Consider the following 14,615-nt stretch of genomic DNA (forward strand, 5'->3'; position numbering starts at 1 on the left):
TAAACTAGGCCTTGCTAGGATTAGTCCGGTTTCCTCACGATGTTTTTCCTTCACCGAAAAGCGACTGGTAAATATCAAATGATATTTCGTACATAAGTTCCGAAAAACTCATTGGTACGAGCCGGGGTTTGAACCCGCGACCTCCGGATTGCAAGTCGCACGCTCTTACCGCTAGGCCACCAGCGCTTCTCTAGGCCACCATCGCTTCTCTAGGCCACCATCGCTTCTCTAGGCCACCAGCGCTTCTATATAAGACAACAGACTGAAATATAATTTTAAATATGTTTACAGGGGGGTCAACTATCGCTCTCTCTATTATATGGGTTAAACGTAGGTAATTGACCATAAAGTTAATTTAAAATTCGTAAAAAATTGTAAAAACAATACCAATGGTAAAGTTCAGTACCCCTAGTGTAAATTTAGTCGATAGCGAAACGTGACGTACGCGTTTGCGTTAAGTCTCATTTTGTATGGGTTTTTGAACAGCGCGCCAAGCGGGACGTTTTGGAAAGTCAAAAATCTCATACAAAATGACACCTAACGCAAACGCGTACGTAACGTTTCGCTGTCGAAAATATTTACACTAGGGGTACAGACTGTTACTGTTATGTATAGTGTTAATATGTTAAATTAACATATGGTAGACTCAAGTTACTCGTACATATTAATGTGATCTTTTTGCAGAATAACATCTGGGTGGAGTCATTCCTAAAAATACCGATACAAATGCGTGTGAACTATAAAAACAATGCCACTTCATATTCGAATCACTTAAATGGCGAATTTAAAAGGATCCATCTATTTTACATTTTGACTAGGTTTTTTTTTATTTGTATTCGTCGTGCATGTTATAAACCGTACTAATAGTTTGAATTGCAAATAGAAGCGATTTAGTGACGCGATTTACAGAAAGACTTTATCATTGACTGTGGATTAGCTATTCTCAGAGGGCCGTCAATGTATTGAGAGTTCAATACAACAATGCGTTCAGGATGCTGATGGGGCTCCCTCGCTATTGCAGTGCGTCCGGCAGGTTTGCGGCGGCGGGCGTGTCGGGGTTCCACGCAATTTTGCGCACCTGAATTTCATCATTGACGCGAAGAGTTCTGGGTAGCACCAACAGCATCTTGAGCTCACTTGCTGAACGGGTAGATTGCCCGATAATGCGATATTGGGATGAGATGCATGCCCCAGTGCGCGCCTCTCCCGGAGATATTAGGTTTAGGTTTAAGTAATTTATTTCACTAACACTAGTTGTAAGTAAATTGTACAGTGTTGTATAGTTGTAAGTGTATTGTGTGTATTATACTAACAAATTATGGAACCAGAGTCCGAAATAAATATATATTTAATTTTTTTTTGTTAATTTTTAATTAAGAAATCACGTATTATCGACTTTTACCTATACATAGCTACTTTTTGACCGAGCGTTAGCGAAAGTCTCCGTTTCAGCTTGGCCAAAAATTATTTCATATGTCCGGATGTTCTCCTCTACAGATCGCATTTCTCAACCGATTCTCGTGAAATTTTGTGATCACTGATCAGGTTCAAGAATTAAATTCGCGAGCTTACAGAGAAACTCGTTTAGCCATTTATAAAGGTATCATACAAGCTACCTACGCATTTTAAATCACATTTTCTTCCCTTTTTGCCATATCTAGCACATCAATACTTTTATAGTTCCACCACGCTCGCAATTGTACGCTCGAAACGAGCAACTGTTGATACATCCTTTATATTTTACACCTTTATGTACACAGTTTACAATAAATAAATTACTTACTTACTTACTTATTTACTTACTTACTTACGCATTTCGCACACAATAAATAAATTAAAATTAGCACATATGAAGCAGTTACCCGTCCGGTGGTCCGTTGGGTGGACGACATTCGGAAGATTGCGGATCACTTCTGAATGAGAGCTTAGTTCACAGGATCGGGACAAGTGGCGTACTCCACGAGAGGCCTATGCTCAGCTGTGGGCGATAAAAAGGCTGATATGATAATGAATAATAGTAATCTATGAATACAGAGAAAAGCTATGTAAATCTAGTTTATGCTTCGCTTCATGACATCTTACACCGCGGAATCCGGACATGACAAGTGTAACTCATACCACTTACTGTAAACAAATGGAAAATGAACTTTATATACTTGTCTCGTTCTCGTTTCTAGCCTTTTCATTATTATGCTAAAGAATCCTAACTATATCCTAATGTATTCGTTATCTGTGGGGCGGAGTTTAGCTAGTTCGTTGCACGGATCGAGGCAATTTTTTTCCATATGAAGGCCAAAAATGTTTCACGTCAATTTTTTTTCTTTTTCACAATCAGGACACGATACCGAACGGATCCCCACTATTTTTGTTAAACCTATAAATCGTTGTCTAAGTACATACCTACAACAAAAGCCTTATTGAGCTTACTGTGGGACTTCGTAGATTTTTGTGGTTAATATTTATTTGCGTCTCTATCGTTTCCCATAAAGTTTTAATAATGTATTGTTTGTCCGTATTTTCGTTAGTCATAATTTGTTTTTTCTCAGAAACGCGTAACTTTTCAGGATTGCCATAAAACAAACCTAACCTAACCTAACCTATCTATAGGGTAACCTTAGGAAATTCCTGAAAAGTTAACGGTTTCAGAGTTATGACTAATGATAATATGTCTATCATTACATTATGGCTTTCGATAATTATACGAAAGAAAGTGATCCGTATTTATTTATTTAAATATTTGCAGTAGGAAATATTACGCGAAACTCTGCGTTGGGGGCGCCTCTACCACAATCCATCACGATCTGAGGGTCTACCGTGAAACAAGAAAATCGAAATTTTGTTATCTAACCTCTCTATCACTCTTGAATATTCGAGCGATGAAGAGGTAGATAACTAAATTTCCATTTTCGCGTTTCCCGGTAGGCCCTTTGTAAACAAACCGCCTTGATGCATCAATGTCATATTTTATTATCTGTAAAAACTTGTCAAAAACAGCTTAAGGCACATGTATAAGTTACTCTATGTATGGTTTATGAAAGGTGCTAGTGCTGCATTCTGGCGGCAGAACATTGCAGCAATACTCCCTATAGAGACAGTTTTTTTTTATGATACAGGAGGCAAACGAGCAGACGGATCACCTGATGGTAAGCGATTACCGCCGCCGATGGACACCCGCAACACCAGAGAGGTGGTAAGTGCGTTGCCGGCCTTTAAGACGGGAAATCAAATTTATAATACTAGATAGGTTTTTTTTATAATCGACTTACCTACTGGTGTATTTTAATCGCTTATTTTTAAATATGTATATAATGAGTACCCAACATAAAAATGGAAATAAACGTGACAAATCTGTTGTACGCGTTATCAATTCTATGAAATTAATCATAGGTACTTAAATTGCTAGTCGTCATTCCAATGACCTAACAATTTATTAACTTTAAGGAATTTGCAGTTAAAACACGATATTGTATTATATTATTTTCCCTGTCATTTTCCATATTGCAAACAATGTTAAATTTAGTATCATTCAGTAATGACAAATAAAATTATAATTTTACACGTATTATGACGACCGGTTATGGCCTAGTGGGTAGTGACCCTGCCTACGAAGCTGATGGTCCCGGGTTCAAATCCTGGTAAGGGCATTTATTCGTGTGATGAGCATGGATATTTGTTCCTGAGTCATGGGTGTTTTCTATATATTTAAGTATTTGTAAATATTTATATATATCGTTGTCTAAGTACCCTCAACACAAGCCAATTTGTGTAATAATGTCCTATAATATTTATTTATTTATTATATTAATATTACCTATTAATTTTAATACAGCAAATAAAGTATACGATTAGGTATACGTACAGTATATTACCCATGCTGTTTGAAAAATACTATAATTTGAGGAATTTATTTTTCGATCACCTTAATTACTACTTCGACCCTAATCTTACTCACTTTTTCAAGTAAGTATAGCTTTAATTACTAAATTAGCATAACGAATGTCCTTTGAAAAAAAACCCAAGCTAATTAGCTATTAGACTCGACTAGTATAAGAAGGTCTATTAGTAAAGAAGGAACGTTTTGAGTGACTTTGGGGTGACAGGTCAGGTTAGAGTGGAGTGTTGTAACGTTATATGTGGCATTTAGTTTGGCACGCGCCTGTTTTACGAGTATCAAAGTTGCTCACGAAGCGCTGGCGAGTCTAACGCTGAGCGAACCAACGTTAGTGCAGTCAAAAGATTTAATTTGTGACCATTTCGTACCTTGTGACAGAGACAATAGTATGAGGCCTCTAGCGACTTTCATGTTGTTTGTCACTGTGACAAGGTACGAAATGGCTCAGAAATTAAGAAGGAAGAATAGCTTTTTGAATCTAACGAAGTAACGGTAATTTTTCTATGAAATTTAATTTCGGGAGAAAACGGTTTCCACTAAATAAATCTTAACAAATCACTTTGATTTTGATGTCGATCGCTTCAGCATAACATATACTTACTAGGTTTATAGGTTTCGTTTTTTTTAAATTATTTTTTAATTTTTGAAAAAAAGAAAAACCTATAAACCTAGTTTTGCATTGTGTCAATAACATTCTAAAAATCATGGAGAAGGAAAATATTTAGAAGTGGAAATACGTTTTGTCTTTTTGTATGAACGACCACTATATTTAATTCCCTCTTAAAGAATATGATAAGAATCTAGACCAAATTTTTAGTCACCATTTTGCATTTTTTCTAGAACGATTTTTTCTGCTCTATACAGTACAGAGGGTTGTGGCCACCACACAAATGAAGGGTTAACAATAATTATTATGTTTACAGTCTCACCTATTTTTTATTTCGATTAAAAATCCAGAAAAATAAGAACTTGTCTGTCACTTTCAAACCTACAGTGTTAAAAATTATTGTTATTTTATTGCGTGGATAATGCCATACATACAATACGCCTGCAGATCAGAAGTTACCCATCATAGGAACTTTATATCTTATCTCTCCTTCTCTTCTCAGCATGGATTCTAAAAGATCGCAATCTACAATTTAGATTTCACCGTGTTTCTGTTTTACATCTGAATATTTACAGTTATAGGTAGCCGTTATATGTATTCTATTCTGTATAGCGAATGTGGTTGGCTCTTTATCATTTGTCATCATGCCTGTCACGTTCTAACAAGTATGTAAGTGCGAAAGTGACGCATGGCATGACAGGTGATAAAAATGCGACCGTGATACCGCTGCTGGTTGATTTGTGAGTTGGACTCGTCTGCTTTCGTTGTGCGATAGGAACGCGTGCGCAGGTGCGGGGCAAATTGTTTAGAGGTTAGGGTCGTTGTAGGCGGTTATTTTTATTGGTTGCTAAGGAAACTTGGCCTTTTTACCATTTAAAAAGTTGTGTACTTACCAACAGTTTCATTTTCGATTAAAAAAAATATGTACCTAGTCTTGTTCGGCCTAGCTAATGGGTTTAACCCTATGATCGAATATAAGTAAATAAATCTTTTTGTAAACAAAAAAAAATGTGAAAAATATTTAAAGGAAGGGTTCAAAATATCCAAGATTAATCAATACATGTCAAAGATTTAATTATAAATTAAATCTATTTTTTAAATAGTAAAAAGATCTCCAACCGCTGCGTTTAGTTTAAACTTTTAAAGTTATCTTCGAAATCCAATGGTTTTTAACATTCAATAACTTATAAAAAATTACACAAACCAAGGTTTATCATTTAGCCAATGCTAAAGTGTCATAAATTAAAGTTAAAAATTGCGATAAAAATGATTTAACTGAACGTTTTGCTTTATCAGAATTTTTTTTTACTTACCTACCTATATTTTCATAATGTTCGTTTTCTGTTAATTAGAATGAAATACATATTATAAAATATCAGTAACATATTTTGAAACAAAAAGGAAACAAGATTTTACACGTACAAAAAGGTATTTTATAGGCATTGAACTAACCAATTGATATTAGTTGAGGTGTTACATGGATGTTTGATTGCGTCATTAGGCAATAACATAATATGGTTACTTAAATAATAATGGCTATAACAATAGATTGTTTTTCTGTAAATATTCGTTTTACGTCATTCTCGATTCGTATAGAAATTGTAGAGACAGACCAAGCTAACTGCGCAATGAGTGTGGTAATGTATTAATGTCAAAATTCTATGAAAATATGTTAACGGCACCAATCATGGGACATTTAAGAGAAAATTTAAAGTATTTTTGATATTTCACCGATCTGTAACATTTCTACCGCTTTATGAGTTAAAAGTTGAATGTCCTATTCGTTCTTCGTTTTCTATATATTTAATCAAAGTTGCAGGTTTCATTAATATGAATAAATGAATGTATATGTTTTTTTGCTCCAGTCATGGGATGTATGGCGCCATTAATTTTCAAACTAGTAAATATCAAATATAGTATGAGGTTCTCTAGAAGAGATCGCTCTGTAGCGATAAGACCGCCTGTTGTTTACCTCTATCTTCATGTATTATGTGTGTTTCTATATACATTTTTTTTCAGAGGTTGTTCAATAAAGAGGATTTGTATTGTATAGTATTGTATCAATGAAAAATTAAACTAAAGCAGCTCTATTGCTCTTGTTTATTGTTAAATGTTGCTAGAGTTGAAAAACTGATGGTAAATACTTATCTTTTAGGATTTGTCTATACCATCCCATTACTGGTGCCAGTCCCATCATAGGGGTGTTTACTATATGGCGCTCATAATGACAGTACTTCACTTTGTTTAAGACGGTGCACCGTCTACCTATAAATTCATAGAAGTATCTAAATACATTATTAATAAAGTTAAAGCGTACGTAGACAATGATAAATTGTATCTAAGACCCATACAATACCATTATCTCTATATTGATAAACTTACAAGACAATGGGTGAATTTGATCTGCAGACCGATCTAAACGTCCCCTGAATTCAATAAAGGGGTTCTCTGACATGATATTGGTACAGGTGAAATGTAGGTCTACTGTCTTAAAGGACTGAAGGGACGTAGAGGTTGCTTCGCAAAGCACAAATAATCTAATAATAACAACCGTAGATTTTTACAATTTCAAACCGCTCACTAAGTCACTGATTCAACAATAGATCAATTTAATTCTGTTTTGTCGATACCTAGATTTTTTAAATATAATTCTTCGAACTGAATTCTTCGCCGGGTAAAAAGGGTAACCCAAAATTTTTGAATTGTCGCCATGTAAAAACAAGACAAAAAATTATTACTTTAATATGTCAGAATAAAGGGCATATGTGGACGCTTTTTTAGTTGTTAACTATCGGGCCTGTAGACTGGAGTGGAGCGTCCTAATACCACCATGATATTCTGTCAACTCATAATATAACAAAGTTTCCCTTAAACCTTCACGAAAAAAAGGCTAATTAAAAAAGGTACACCTCAAAACTCAAATATCGTAACCGCCATATTACCTACCGGTGTTAACAACATTTAAATCTAAAGCTGTCTCAGGTCATTCCCCGTCTGCCCTCTGATCGGCAACGACGCGCCCAATTACGTTATCACCTCGATCAGTTAATTGATTAAGCCTGTTAATTTACATTTGAGTTACGGCACCTTTCGCTTGAGGCTAATTTGTTTATAAAGTTTAGGTTTGATACTTGATTGAAAGAGGTCATATTGTTTATAGTTGTATTTAGTGAGAAAAATAAATACCTAAGTACATAAAATAAATTGAAACACTAGAGTTATTTGTGGATCATTCAATACACCGAAAAAATCTTCTTACCTATAGAGTTTTCGAGAATTAAGACAACTGGGGAGGAATTTTAGATATGAAGTAACGGTGTATTCCTATTTGTTCCCGACCCACGTGACTGCCGCCATACATGAGGCGGGGACACCTATTGCCATCTGTGCCCGGCGGGGATGAATAAGAAACCACTGAAGTACCCCCCCCCATAATGCGAGTATGGCTGGGGAGAGTGGGGAGCCAACTTAACATATGTTATATCTGGCTTCCGACGACTTCTAGCTTGTTGAGAACCTATTAGAAACAGAAAATATAAATTTATGTATATCTCAAACACTCATTCGGTTTTATGCCTTAAGTGCAAATAATGAGAAATCGTAAAAAGAAAACAGTTCAAAACATTTTCTTTTGTTCAGCTTTCAGTTATTCGTGCAATGTTTTCGCTGGATTGCCACATATGCCATTGTTTACATAGAAACGTTCCCATGGGAAGACGGGCTAATGTGTGCCATACTTGCTACATGCTGTTAATCGACATTTGGTAAACCTTATTAGCATACACATTAGGTCCATCTATGATCAAGAGTATTCTTTTAGTACGATCGTCGTCATACATCTGCGAGGAAAATTCAGACGTGTCTTCACGCAGAACTATGATTCTCAATAAATTTCAAACATATCTAGAGAGCAGTTATCATTTGACACAATTTTTATCTAATAAATCGGATAAAACAAAAAAAAATGAAGACCTAACCGTGACGTCACATACCTTGTGGCTAATCTTTTTGACAGTTTAAAAAAGAAACTGATTTGACTAGTAAGTGCCCTATTGTTCCTTATTTGCTTTTCGCAATCAAAATAGTCGTATTTAAAGTGAGAAGTCATCAAGATACATCACGACTATAGCGCGTAGCGGTTACTTCTGTTTTTCTCAAGGCATTGATGTTATACCACCGTAATAGTGCTTGTATCAAAATAAATGCTCTTCCTAAAGAATAAGACACATTTTTGCTCGTATCCGCATTTTTCTCAACTTAAATTACTTCGGGTAAAAACTATTCGAGCTCAAGGAAGCAAAAAGCAGTATTACGTGATATTACGCTTAGATTTTCGTGCAATGAATAATGTATAGCGTTTTCTAAATGTAAAGATGACAAAATCACTGATTTTCTCTTCGACAATTATCACGGCTACAAAATTATCTTTGCGGTTAACCGCATCGCTAATCTCCAACCATTAGAGGTAAGTTATTATGAAAATACGATAGTTCCAGATTTAATCAACTTCAATAAACAAGTTTGTGACATTAACGCAACAAAGTTATTTTTGCCGATGGCTGCGGCGCTACCATCATACTCGAGGTGTTAAAAAGTATGACTTTGAACTAGTCCCACATTTAGCCGTATGCTTTGATAAGTTTGCGCAAGTGTCATTGCTCGTCAAGTAAGAAATCTATTTAACCTAGTATGGATTAAATTAGCTGGGACATTGAATTATGTATGTCAGTTTGTTACTAGTGTAAGTGAACGTTTAAGTTTCTTGTAAGTATCTTGCCGTGATGTCTCTTGGACTTAGACTTTGTTTTTGTACAAGACACCTATTAGGGCATCCAATATCCGACGAATCTCAATATTTTCACGGTATTGAAATCCGATATTGACCCACAATGCCGGGATTGAATATTACCACCATAAGTCTTTATTAAGTAAAATCGGTTAAATAATCAATCATCAAATTGTCTGTTTTTAATGTTTTGCTACACATAACATAAGTATTCAATTCTAGTGTTTATTAACATAATCTATACGTTTTCTGTAACTATAGGACTAATATTGAGATTGGTCTATTAAATTAAATATTCGCAACAATCGCAGATTTCGTTTTTAGGGTTCCGTACCTCAAATGGAAAAAAACGGAACCCTTATAGGATCACTTTGTTGTCCGTCCGTTCGTCTGTCCGTCTGTCAAGACCCTTTATCTCGGAATCGTGTGGAGGTATCGAGTTAACATTAAAACTATATACTCAGATCTACAGCTCGAAGCTGTGAAAAAAATCTTCTAAGTTAACATAAAAGAAAGGGTATCAAAATTCATATGGTACTTCCCGTTGATCTAGAACTATGATTTTATGAAAAAAAAATGTACAGAACCCCCGACCCGCAGTGGTCCGGTTTTTTGGAATTTAAGGATTCCGGGATTCCGGTATTCATACATCGTCTTATAAACTTTTTTTATTTAGGTACGTGACAAATATATAAAGTTTATCATCTACTTATATTGTTTTCGTCATTTTTATCTACCTGTCTATTATTAAAATTCATACGTATTGGTCACGAGGATTCACCGACGAGCCGCCCGATTCGAACTTTAATATACGTCCAAAATTAGCTCTAGATACGATATGGATCGGATATGTCTGTGTCAAAAGGGACGTTTTGAAGAAACGTCACTTTTAACACTGACATATCCGATCTATACACTAGAGCTAATTTTTGACGTATTTTCAAGTTCGAATCAGGCCGGATGAATCTCAAATTGTGCGCAGTTTCATCTCATTCCGTCTTAAAAAAAATCCTTGATAAGGCATACAAAAAAAAATATGTAGAAAATTTACATTCCTAGAGAGCAAAAGTCATGTTAAGCATGTTTTGAATAAATATTTGCAACTAGTTTGGACAACCTAATCGGCATTAAAAACATCACCGAGATGGTTATGCAGATTTTATTTTAGCATTAGCCAAATCATTAATAGTAAGTTCGATTACTAGACAACTGAATAGACTAGTAAACATGTATAAAAAATAGTAACTATAACTTAACTACACTAAAAAAAAGAAAAAATACAACTTAACTACACTAGTAAAAATACCAACAAATAAACCTAACGTTTATAGGTATATAAGTAAGCAGTTATACGTAATTACACCTTACAAATGAACGCCAATTATAGCTAAAAATTACAATAGTTCTTGAATTTAATGATTTGGCTCAAAATAGTTTCAGGATTATTGATATTTCCAGTTGTTAGCTTATTTTAAGCATTTTTGAAAGTCATTGTATCACGTGAGTAAGTAGTCCAAGAGCAGTCTTCAACTTTAGGCCTTAATGCGTCATTGGGTCGAACAATAGATTATAATCATGATCATTACGTTCATTCAAGATTGTTCAATGACTCTAAGAACGCTGCTGATGTCATACAACTACAATATGCCACGATTTGCAATTAATGAGATCGGATCAAGCATATTGATGATAAATAGGTACTGATTTGTTTGCTGTTAGATCATAATTTTAATTGTGCTGTTTAGTTTGTGATCTTTTTAAGAGGGAAGAATAGCTTTGCCATCCTAGCGAAATAACGGTACTTTTTCTATGAAATTCCATTTCGGGAGAAAACGTTTTTCATTAACTAAATCTTAACAAATCACTTTGATTTTGATGTCGATCACTTCAGCATAATATATTCTATATTTATTTGATTGTCAGTAAGTTTCTTCTGTGTGATTTACGACCTTAATTGCCAAAACTACTAAAAACACGTATAAATATAAAAGTTCTGCCATGTTTCCTTACTTAATAGGCTTTGTGGTATATTGATTGAAGTGAAAAAATATTAATTATTATTACTTTTACATAAGTAGGTACTTTACCTACAAGTATCCGCGTAAAACTGTAAAGTTTAAGTAAAGCAGTTCCAGAAAACTCAACAGGAAAGGAAAGCAGGAAGCAAATGCTCCGTAAACTACAAAAGTAGCAGTTGGCTTCAAACGCCTTATTGTTTAATTACTGTTACTCAAGTTACGACCTAGGTCTCGGAAGCCATCTAAACTAAGACCTAAGTAAAGCATCAGTTTACTCGGGAACCGGCGGTAGGTCACTTTAGTATTCCGTTCATTACTTCCTGGACATAATCGTATAAATACATAAATTAATTATTCAACAGTACGGATACTGCTGTTACTACTTCGATACATCACGGATATAGCTTTAACTTTTTAATCTTGACTTTGAAATCATTAAAAAATACAGGATACAGGATAGTAGTAAGATATTAACCGGGAAACGATAAAGAAAATAATTTTTTTTATATTAAATAAGTTTTTTTCTGTAAGCTTAATTTTCTGTACTAACTGAACTTTTTTTAAACAGCCACTTTACTTCTGATGTCATCAAGGCGTTTAATGAGAACTTGATTATTTCGGTCTCAAGTCTCAATCACGAGGATAAAACATCATAATATTGCAATGTCATCCATTATATATTATATGTAGAGTAGTAAAAGTTTAACATAAGTATACCAAATTTCAGCTCAATTGATGAACAATAAGTGGATAAGTAGTTTTTAAAATTTGAAGACACCTTAAACTTAACACACGAACATTGGAAGTTAAATGAAAGCTCGTATTAAAAAACAAATGGCATACGCTACCACTCACCAGACTTCCGTTTCTCGCTGACAAGCACCAGCGACTTGGTCCTCTTCACCCTTAACGACCTCCTCCTAATGGACCTCATCAATGCTTCGGGCATCCTCGAGAAACGAGGCGAGTCCACCCGCTTCTCGGGCATGAAGAAATTCTTTACGGCCAGCATTTTTATTCGATAATCGACCGATATTTTCAAATATAGCGCTGCAATTGGGAGCGCGCGTTCTTTTTAAAAACTTTGTCCAAATTACGACCACATCTCTTAGAGTCGATAGTGTTTTTATTTACAGTCTACGATTATCACAATTATTTTGTAACCGCAATCCCATTAAAAACCGTCACAAGCCATGCTTTCTAGTCAGTCAACTATTGCCTATTGACCGACCAAACATCAAAAACCACCGTCAAACCCGATTCACAATCACTATTCCACACACGGTTCACTATCCTGTTGCCATATTGGGTATATGACATGTACGTGTGTCAAGCAGACGCAAAATCAACGCGAACATCCGCTCGGCACGGAGGCTCGAAACGCACTGAGCGCGGCGCGGTGGGGTGTATCTGACTCTGCCCTTGTCACAATCTGTGTTATCAGTTTACCTTTATGTTGGTTGTTTTAATTATGGACGTGTGAATGAAATGTGATAAGAGTTATCTTTATGTCGTGTTATACATACGCATTGCGGGATCTGGCCGGGTGTCATTGCAAATGCAAATTGACACTTTGCCAGTAGCATTTGGTTTTTACGTAGTGAACTACATATATAGTTCACATTTAATTTTTTTTTTTATAATCTGGTAATTCCAATCCTCCCTGTGCCGAGCAAGATCCCGCCAGTCCCGCTGAAATGCATCCAAGTCGTCCCAAGTCGCCCAGTTGGAAGGCTAGAGGGGAGGCCTTTGCCCAGCAGTGGGACACACAAATAGGCTAGTAAAAAAAAATCTGGTAATTACATTATGTGTTTAAGGTTTAGTGAAATTTTGTAAGCTTATTGACCGAGCGATTGCGAAACGCAAGCAAAGTGACTCCGTTTCGTTCGGCTTGGGCAAGAACGTTTCTTTATGTCTGCTCGGCTACAGGACACATTTTTGAACCGTTTCACGGAAAATTATGTGAGCGGGTTTTGATAATTACCTATTAATGCACTTACTTATTTTTATCGATTCAGTTTTTGGTATTTATTCAAAATGGCGGGGCCATAGAAGCTCGTGAGATCTACTATTACAGCTCAGCAGAGGTACTAAGTTTTTTTTTCCGCCTAAAACATCAAATGTAACTATGTCAAAATATGTCATGTGAAAAATGTAATATAAAAGTACGTATACCGTACTAAAGTAGCTTACCCGACAGACACAAAAAAGGAAACGGTTTTTCGCGACGTGACCGAAAGTCCGTAACCGTTACTAACCGCTATACCAAAAAACCTAGCAAGTGCGCAAATTATTTTCTTGAAAATCTCATTTTGAACAACTTAATAAAAAGCATAAAAACAGTGTCTGAGAACCGAGTAATTTCCAATTTAGATCTAGATTAGACACGATCGAATTTATTAATCTAGGTTTAGCACCCAGTTTCCTAGAAACGTATCGAAAAACTCTAGAAATAAAAAAAATCATTTTTAGATATGTCTGAATAGAATGCTTCAAATAAAACTAATTTGTATGATAAAGACATCTTTTTTTAATAGACATTCACAATTCACAACCGACGTTCTAAGAAACAAAATAAGAAATCGATGTTAGTATTAAACCACACTAAAATACTTTAGCATCGTTATGAAATAAAATATGACCTTTTTGCGTCACTGGCTACTAAACTATTTTTTCTTGATGAATCCAAATCTAAATATTCCAAATGCCCATTCGTCTAAATTAGCGTCCGTGAAATATTCTCTTCGCTATTTTCATTTTAATAAATTGTCCCTTCCTTTGAATTATATAAAAACAAACGTATTTTAATGCTCTACATAAACGCTGTCACTAATCGAATTTCATAGTTACCTAATCGCATTCCTACGTGTTGATAAACTACGAATGATATGGTTTTTCGTCCAAATATTTAGTAATGTTATTCAAAAATAAAAATATACGGTGTATTTTATTTATGTATTATTTGCAAGTATTCAATTGCGAAAAAAAAATAGGAAATTCGAAACGAGTAGTGATACGAGTAAATTATAAATCGAAGGAAAATCGACACGAGTTCCGAATTGCCTATTACAGTACATTTACGATGTGCGTACAACATTTTACAGTACATATGGCAATTTAAATTTTCGACATAGTTAAGTAATGTGCTAATTTACGCACTAGTGCGGAGAAGTAGCACCATATCTACTGTAATAGTACATTACGATACAAGTGCGAAAAATAGGAAATTCGAAAGAAGTGACGATAAATTAAAACACGACCAAAGGGAGTATTTTAAATCGACACGAGTTGCGACCTTTAAATGTTCGACAT

General features: G+C 35.0%; 1 protein-coding gene across 2 annotated transcripts in view; it reads right to left on the reverse strand.

Annotated features, from left to right (window-relative positions):
- The window catches only part of LOC133520834 (centaurin-gamma-1A), a 491,067-nt gene that overhangs the window by 120,739 nt on the left and 355,713 nt on the right, over positions 1-14,615 (reverse strand). Inside the window, exon 1 of one of the 2 annotated variants that reach the window (XM_061855515.1) lies at positions 12,159-12,917. The exons of the other annotated variant lie outside the window; for it this stretch is intronic. Coding sequence (XP_061711499.1) covers positions 12,159-12,315 — 157 coding nt within the window. The 5' untranslated portion in view covers positions 12,316-12,917. Of the gene's footprint in view, positions 1-12,158; positions 12,918-14,615 lie in introns of those variants that run through there. 2 annotated transcript variants of the gene reach the window in all.

Source organism: Cydia pomonella, chromosome 8 (genome assembly GCF_033807575.1).
Source record: "Cydia pomonella isolate Wapato2018A chromosome 8, ilCydPomo1, whole genome shotgun sequence".
In the NCBI taxonomy this organism is placed as follows: Eukaryota; Metazoa; Arthropoda; class Insecta; order Lepidoptera; family Tortricidae; genus Cydia; species Cydia pomonella.